This window comes from Drosophila sechellia, chromosome X (assembly GCF_004382195.2).
Source record: "Drosophila sechellia strain sech25 chromosome X, ASM438219v1, whole genome shotgun sequence".
NCBI lineage: Eukaryota > Metazoa > Arthropoda > Insecta > Diptera > Drosophilidae > Drosophila > Drosophila sechellia.
Window position 1 is genome coordinate 17,561,561 of NC_045954.1, and position 8,697 is coordinate 17,570,257.

Genomic DNA, 8,697 nt, shown 5'->3' on the forward strand with positions numbered 1-8,697 from the left:
ACGCCTAAAAATAAATTTCCTTTTTAATATATTACCATTACCATACTCACAATTCCGGAAAAGCACGACCACAAGTCCTCGACCAAGTGTGCCCCAACTCAACTTTCCCCATTCATAAGTAGCTTCTAAAAGTTAGGGTTTCCCTTTAATGGACGCATTTATACCAAAATATTATTTCATATGTTGACACTCGCATGTAATTAGGAATCGACTGCAGTCGAGCGGTTCATGCTTGATTGACTTTGACTTTGAGTGACATGTAGACATGTAGACTGGCGTGGGCCAGTGGCCTAATTAAAAATCAATCGCTGAGCGTCTAATTAGGGTCCTTTGATTGCCGCCGAGGGGCGGCGATTAAGGGCCATAATACGTCCGCCCCCGCAGCCGCGTTTCGGCCACGTGTCCTGGCCGGGAAATGAAGAGAAAAGCGTTTGTACAGTGTTTATATGTATCCGATATTTATTTATTCCTTGTCCAACGAATTATGCGCTTCAGTTGCATAAAAAGGCAACACGTGCCGACCTCTGACCCCCCGCCGTCGTTGGAGACATTTTCAAAACTGAATGAATCTGCAGTGAGCGGAAAATGGATTTCTAATATTTTCCACACAAAAAATGAACGAACATATTACGGCGAGTAATCAAAAAAACAAAAAGTAAAAAAAAAATGTCGGAAAATCAGTGGGAAAAAATGGAAAGGAAGCTTAAAATATGCTGACAGGCGGCCACAACTTTTCCCGCAGGACGTCCGGGCTTAAAAGTTGAGAAAAATGAAACTTTTATGAGCGCATCTCCTTGGGATTTCTTAGATTTTTACTCGACTATACATATATATAATATATATGGAGCAATTTTCTTTTCGATTAAATGCTTGAGCAGGCACAGCGGACAGGCAAAATGGCGCGCATAAAGTGCCGCAAAGTGCTCAGAACTCCATCCGGACCGCACTGCCCCTCCTCCGCCTGCTGGTCGAAATTCCCCACCTAGTCCTCCGAGTCCTCCAAGTGCTCTACGTTCTCCTCCCATCCGAGTGGCTTCTCCTACGACTGCTTGCGTCGCTTGGCGGCTCCCTCCGGTGGCAGTCCACTGTCGAACTCGGACATATTCAGCGCCCTCGATTTGCCGAGGCTCTTCATGAAGCTGCTGCGTCCCACTCCGCCGCCCATGAAGCCACCCTTGGATGGTGGGGCTCCTGGTTTCTGCGCTCCTCCGTCCCGCTGCTGCAGCTGCCGCACCTCCCCGCTGACCGTCGTCGTGAATCGCCGCTTAGCCCGCTTCTGGGCCTGGATCTTCTCGGGATCTCTGCAAAATTAATTTAAATAAATAAAACCATTACTAATACACATTTTTAAGTCTTTTGTACATTTGTTAGTATCTCTTAAGATTTGAGATTAATTATCGCTAAAGACCTTTAGAATCTTGATCTTCATGCGATCATAGCACAATCTGCTTGTTATACTTTCTAATACAAGTATTCGATTGTAAATAGAACCGCATTCATTAACGTTTGCCACTGATCTTTAAATTTATGAATAGTCTGAGAATCTATATCCATTACACATACCTCTCCGTGTAGGTCAGTCGGTTGGTGTGCGGGGCCGCCTTGGGGGCGGCGTGCTTGGAGGCGAACTTTGAGGGCGCCTCCTTGAGGGCGAAGCTCTTGGCGAAGTGGCCCATGTGGGCGATGCGCACGTTGAAGATGGGCTTCAGCTCCTTGGGAAACGTCGAGTAGAACTTCATCCAGGACACAAAGGCTGCGGACGGGGAAGAGCAAAAGGAAGAGGGCGGAGATGTTAATGTTAATGCCTTTAGAATTAATTGATGTCTTGGCTTAAGTGCTGAGCGATGTGTGTGTGTGTGCATGTTCTGAGTGAGCCGCATTCATTACAAAATAAATTTGTTAAAATGACAAATGAGCAGTGTCAGCAAAGGATTTCACATCGCATCCACATCCACAATAGACCGGGGCATTGTGCTCACCGGAGTAACCATGCCACACATACGAGTATGTATGTGGTGCGGGAACAAAGTGTACACGCTTGTGGTTCGCTGTTGTGGGCATGTCCTTGCTAATTACGCAGCACTTATGCCAGGCAATTCCAAATTATACAACAATGATATCAAATTACCAACGGAGCAGCAGTTGAGCGGAGCAGCCACTCAGGACCGCAATTGTTATCCCGATAAGCATCTCGCCACCCGGCGGAGTGGGATATGTAAATGCGAACCGATCCGATCCGATGTGATGCGATGCGAAGTGAAATGAGAAATGCAATGCAAATGCCCAAAGAACAACACTTTCCAAACATAACGAAACGAAACCAGACAGATGCGAGTGCGAGTTGCGGGGAGAGTCGAGTCCTTCCCAAGGATACGTAAAGGATTCGGGTAGAGTAATGAGTGTCAGCAGAAAGTGCCTCAACTTTTGTCTTCATATATATCAAGAAAAAAAAAATATGAATAATACGTATGGTAAAAAATCAGAAAAACGAAGTGCTAATCCATCTATTATATATTGCAAATAAAAACCTAAACAAAAGTAGTTGTCCCTCCTTACTTGAAAATTGGAATTGAAATCATGTTTTAAATTAAATGTTACGTTTTCATATAACAGAGCTCTCCAACCAACTGTGTCTGCATAATTCATCACACTGTACGCCGCTAAATAAGCTTTAATAAACTAGTCGCCCTTCCGTTCCCAGGAGTTCGTAATTGACTACCGAAGAGCCGCACATCCCGGCCACACACACCGAATCCTCCAGCCACTGGACGACGGCAGGATGTCTCCGGAACGAACTCCAGATCCCAGAAAAACAGGAAGCACTGATGGAGGACAGGGATGAGGAGTGGCAAGCCCAGCAGAGATGGATGCAAAGACGTTCCTGCCCCGGCAATTAACTCGCAGCAGTGCTTTCTGCATCCCGCTTTTCAATTCAGTTCAGTTCATAGTGGCGAGTGTCCTTTTTGGGGAGCAAAGCACCAAAGGACCAAAGTTTCGAAGTCAAGCCCTGGGCTTTCTGGTTCTGGCTTAATTGCCGCAAATGCGATTACGGCCAAGTGGCAGACATTAGGCAAACAAAAAGTATGACGGCAGCGGATGTTAAGAGACGTCTGCCAGCCGGAAGTGGCGAATAAAATAAATGTCATTTTGTGGAAAGAAGTTTCGAGGAGGAGTAGAGAGTGCGGAATCCACCGCAGAAGCCACACAAAATGGCTTTTCATGCCATTGTCTCGGTGGTTTTTGGTCTTCTCTGGCTGTGGGTGGGAGTGGGTGTTCCTCCTCCGGATTTTGTGGTGGTTTCTTCAGCGCGTGTCCATGCGGTTTGTGTAGGCGTGGCAAATTGTTGTGATTGTTTTTCAGTCCACCCATTGCCAGTCCATTACCACTTCGCAACCCCCAGACGAAGGGTTCTCGATGGGATTTCCTCACTCGATACCCACTAATCGGGGGTGTCGCCCTAAAGCGGGGGACTTATGGGTCATCAGGGGCTTAGTTTCGAAAGGCATTAACAGAACTCTTTCCATTCAGCGGGATAATGGCAAACAATGGGCCAATGGACCAAGGCAGTGAAAATATGGCATTAAATACGCCAAAAAATTATTGTAAGTCAAAGGGGAACTATGAGGATCAGCGTGCATGTCAGCGGATTATCCTGCGTTTGAAAAACAGATGTTTTTCGCATTATCACTATCATTGATTGAAGACCTCAATAAATAGGCTTCAATTATTGAATTCACAAGAACTTAAGTATAGTCAGAAGATTTTGGAATATATAATCTTCTTCCCTTGGAGAACATTTCACATTCCCTGTTCTTTACCATTAACCATTGTCTTACATCTGCGAAACGCACTGTAGCACGAACTACTGTAACTTTAAAAAGCCTGAAGTCTGAAGACAAAATGTGAATTCCAAGTTGAAAATTGTTTCAATTACCGATGCAATGCAAGTCGCAGATGTTCTTCCCTCTCTTTCCCAGCTTGTTTGTCTCTCCACTGCCCGTCTCTTTCGCACACCACCCCACCCACACTTGCCGTCCCTCTCTGGCTGCCTTTTATCTGCTGCTTTGTACAGTTTTGTTCAAGCGGAATACTTTTTAATGGCTTTTTGATTGGACGCAGCAGAGCAGCAGCAGTAGAAAACTGCATCCTCCAGCAGGACCCTTTCCCCTGCCCACTCCGAACCCGGATGTATCGCCCTGTCTCTTTCGGTCCGCCTAATGGCGTCTCTTTCGGGCATTTTGGCTGCTCCGCTCTTAAGTTTTGCCAAGTGGCTTCCTGTCTTGACGCTTGACTCGGCGCTTAAGTGCAATTTGCGTTGCCATTTTGACCGACTCTCGTTCTCGCCTATATGAATGTATGTGTGTGTATTTATATATCCTTCATCCTTTATTTATCTTGCTGTTTTGCCATTGTTTTGCGATATTTCGCTCAGTTTCCGTTTCCTGTTTAGAGTCGCAGTCGCCATCTCAGCCATCAAAGGATCCCCCCTATTCGCATTGCCTGGTTTTTTGGGTGCCTTTTCTCCATTCATGATTCATTTTGGGTGCCTCTTTTCGATTAGAATCGTTTCCACTCGCCTGCCGCTCGCTATTATGAGTCCTTTATGTTTCAATCGCGGGAAAATGGGGAAAAACATCGTCTGGATTCAACTCAACCCTTCAAACGCGCCTTGGTAACATCTAATTAACTTTTTTCCAGGCTTTTCAACGCTGCAATTACATTTTCAGCAGAATAGTAGACAAATGCATAGCTGGCAGACATGGAGATACCTAGTGAAATTATTATTAGGAACAATGCACTGTGTAAACGTAAAGTTACAACATTTTTACAAAACAGCCCCATCCGTCCGAATTTTTATAAATTTTTACATTTACCGCTTTTCCTTTTGAACCTCACAAGTCTTAAAGGTCTATATAAGTCCCATACTGCCTATAGTTTTCTCGGTATGATCGAACAAGTACAGTAGATTTTCATTTCTTATATATGTATAAAGAAGTGTGCAAAGGTACATCCCTCTGGTGCGATTCGTCACTACGTGGACTGTCATTCTCAGTGATTATTAAATTAAATAGTTTATTATTTAAGAAATATTTGTGAAAGCAGCAGTTTAGTTTTTGATTGTATTCTTATTAGATAGGGCAAAACATATCTTGATATAATATACCTCTTTTACTACTTTTAATGGGTAGCTCCCCCACTCGCGTTTTGAAAAGCAAATAAAATAAAATGGGAAATAAATGAAGGCAGAAAAAAGGATCGGGCGATGAAAGAAGTCGCTGGTGGTCACTTGACGCGATGACGGACGAAGGTGGTGGCCGGCCAGGGGGTTGGTGGTCGAGAAGGGGTGGTGTTGGGCAGGGTGGTTGGGTGGTTGGGTGGTTGGGTGGTTGAGTGGTTGGAGGTCGTCGAAGGAGCGAACAGAACTGAACAGAACGGAGCGGAAGTGGGGGATTCATTTGACACGCAATCGAAATTAACTTCAAATATGAAATAATTTTTGTGTTTTTAACGCGCGCTGCCCCGTGGATGATAACTGCGCCCGTCTGGGGGCGGTCAAAAGAGCGGGGGCGTGGCCCGGGCTTCCAACTTATAATTGGAAAAATAGCCGAGAGTTTGTGTGTTTGGCTTGGTGCCTTTTTTGTATTCAGCCACCCGAGTGTTGTAAAAAATCGTAATTACAAAGTTAATGTTCTTTGGTGAAAGGATTAAATTGCTAGTTTGTCCAGGGATATCGGAGTTGGGGCAATTGGAAAAGTAAGTGCCATGGGAACTCGTCCAATGCCACGGGATATGTACGGGTTCTCCGTATACTCTGAATAAGAAAAATCGGACAGCCTTGTTGTGGTAATGGTACGATTAATTGGTATTGATTGCAGTCACCATTAACGAGGTGAAAATCAGTTAAAGCGACTCAAAGGATACACATTCTATACTCAGATTTATTAGAAATTCACAGCTTTAAAAAGAAATTTTTTGTGTAAGATGTTTTATAGCAGGAGTGTGGCCCTAATAGAGGAACCTACCTTTGCAGGACTTGTCATGCAGTTCGCGATCATCCTCGAGCAGCGTCTGGAACTTGTGCTGCAGATTGGAGGCCGCCTCTTGCACCGTCCTGGCCTCATCGTCCTTGGGCAGCAGGGTCTGCAGGTAGGCGTACATGTCGCCTTGCTGGATGCGGATGCGCTTCTTCTCCAGATGCCGCACGAACTGGGCCTCGCTAGGCGCCAGGAAGAGCACGGCTCTGCCCTTTCGGCCCGCTCGAGCCGTTCGACCCACGCGGTGAACAAAATCGGCGGTGGTTTGCGGCGGCGTGTACTGCACCACCAGTTTAATGTCGGGAACATCGATGCCACGACCCACCACATCGGTGGCCAGCAGGACGCAGCTGGCGCATTCGCGAAAGCCACGAAAAACGCCCTGCCGTTCCGTCTGCGTCATGGAGCCATGTAGTCTGTGGGAGGAACAAGCACTTAGGAGGTGCCATTCATTACAAAACATCAAAGCAACTCACTTGAAGAAACGCAGACCCTGCAGTAAAGGTATGTCGCCGTCGTCATCCGAATCGCCTTTCTCCTGCTCGTCATCCTCGTCGAGAACTCGCCTGGTCAACGCTTCGTTTAGCATGTCGTGATGGAAGTTCACCATCTCCGTGGTGCTCATGAACACAATTGCCTTGAACTGCTTGGGACTGGTGTCCACTTCCTTGGCCAACAGCGAAGACAAGGCCACTAGACGTAGCTTGGGCGGCACCACCACATAGCTGAGTTGCAGGTTCTCGGGAATACTCAGCACACCCGTCACGTCCTCCTGGTACTCGCCCAGTCCGTCGTCCACCTCTAGCAAGGCTTCTATGGTCTCCTTTTGGTAGCCATCCTTGCTCTTCAGCGCCGCACTCGCCGCTTCGTCGCTGTTGTCTATGTACAGGGGATCCTTGAGGGTCAAACCGGCCAGCTGTTGGACCTGTGAGGTCAAAGTGGCACTCAGCAGCATCCTTTGCAGCTGGGGAAGATCCTTGTTCTCGCAATCCGCACGCTGTTTGTCAATGGCCTCCACCAGCTGCTTGACATCGCGTTCGTAGCCCAGCTCCAGCAGGCGATCAGCTTCGTCCAGTATGAGGAACTGCAGTTTGGTCAGCTTGAAGGAGGCCGTGTGCAGCAGGTGATCCACCAAACGACCAGATGTGCCTATCAGTATGTTGATTCCCTTTCTTAGCCTGGCCTTCTCGCTTTTCCTGCTCTCGCCACCTAGCAACGAACCGGGCACTATCCATGTGTACGGCTTGACCAGCTTCTGCATGAGTTCGTATGTCTGCATCACTAGCTCCCTGGTGGGTACAATCACCAGGGCCAGCACGCCATCGTTTCGCCTAATCCGGGGCTGTTGTTTCTGCAGCAGTTCCACCAAGGGTAGAGCATATGCCAGGGTCTTTCCCGAGCCCGTCTGCGAACGAACGAGCACATCCTTGCCCTGGAGCACTTGGGGGATGGTCTTCTGCTGCACGCTAGTTAGCTCTCGAATGCTAAGCAGGTCCTCCAGGTTCTTCACAGCATGAGGATGCAGTCCCAAGGTGGATATTTTAGATCCTGTAAAGATAGTCTCCTTGACGGGCTTCACCGCTCTTTGGCCCAGTTGCTTGAGTGCCTCCACGTCGCTTTGGTCGAAGAGGCCGATCTTCTTGGTGCGAAAACGGTTGGTGGACGAGGTTTCCTCGGCTTTCGATGGTTTCTTCGTGGTTTGTTTGGGTTCCCCTCCTTGTGCAGGGGATTGTGCACTAGATTCATCTGGTTCCTTATCGGATGTTGCAGATTCTTCGCCGGATTCCTCAATATCTGATGACTTTTGGGACTGTTTACCGACTGAACTCGGTTTTCCCCTCGGAAATCCCCCTCCTGAGCTGTCCTTTGCATCCTTCTCATCTGCGCTGGCTTCCTGATCCGCTCCTCCCTCTTCACGACTCTTTTGCCGCCTCTCCTCCTCCAGTTGAGCGCGGAAAAGGTCACCGGGCGTGGGTAATTGATTTGGATTTTTTGGCTTTTTGTGGCTTTTCAGCGCCCGCGTCAGCTGCTCCTCGCTGAGCTTCGTCAGTGGCTTTCCCTGCCTCTGTTTCCTGCCCAATCTTTCGGCTCGCGTGATTTTGGGCTTTGCTTTCTGGGCAACCACCGGCTTTGTGGTAACATTTAGCATGAAATCGTCGCCTAAAACGCTCTTAGCAGATGGTTTCGTTGGGCTAACATTGAACATAAGATCATCGTTGGAAGCAGTTGTTTTGGAGGAAGCTGCAAGAGTGGGAACTGCGGATTTGCTGGAGGAAACTGAAGGCGTTGATGATTTCGTGGCATTGAGAACTGATGAATTTGTAGATTCCACTTTTGAAGGAGGCGCTCTTTTTCGCACAACGATTGCCTTGACTTTGGGCTTGTCCACATTGAATTGAAAGTCGAAATCCTGGGATTTCTGTGCACGTTTTTTAACCGATTGGGCGGGCGACATCTGAAATCAATATTGAAATATGTAAAACACCACTTGAATAACTTAGCCATAGCCACTAACCTGTTGATTTTTTCGAGCCGACGGCTTCACAGTAACATTCAGCGATATATTTTCCACCATTTTGGCACATTTGATGCTCGTAACCAAAGAAGAATCGCGAAACTTTTGTAAATAACAACGAATTGAATAAAACGTGCGCGTCTCTTC

The 8,697-nt window shown here is 47.3% G+C and overlaps 1 protein-coding gene across 1 annotated transcript; it reads right to left on the minus strand.

The window, feature by feature from the left end:
- Nucleotides 1–434: 434 nt before the first annotated feature.
- LOC6618082 (probable ATP-dependent RNA helicase CG8611) lies at nt 435–8,694 on the minus strand. The gene is made up of 5 exons (XM_002042344.2): nt 8,551–8,694; nt 6,512–8,490; nt 6,024–6,451; nt 1,564–1,753; nt 435–1,301 (listed from the first exon to the last, which is right to left on the minus strand). Exons 1-5 carry the CDS (start codon nt 8,608–8,610, stop codon nt 1,040–1,042), a joined length of 2,919 nt encoding a protein of 972 aa, XP_002042380.1. The 5' UTR covers nt 8,611–8,694; the 3' UTR covers nt 435–1,039.
- Between the last annotated feature and the right edge of the window lie 3 nt (nt 8,695–8,697).

Excerpts from the sequence above, each read along its gene's own strand:
- LOC6618082 (XM_002042344.2), bottom strand. The coding sequence starts at position 8,610 with ATGGTGGAAAATATATCGCTGAATGTTACTGTGAAGCCGTCGGCTCGA. Across the intron at positions 6,452-6,511 it reads CAGGGTCTGCGTTTCTTCAA|ACTACATGGCTCCATGACGC; the intron begins GTGAGTTGCTTT and ends TTCCTCCCACAG. Across the intron at positions 1,302-1,563 it reads CGACTGACCTACACGGAGAG|AGATCCCGAGAAGATCCAGG; the intron begins GTATGTGTAATG and ends TTAATTTTGCAG.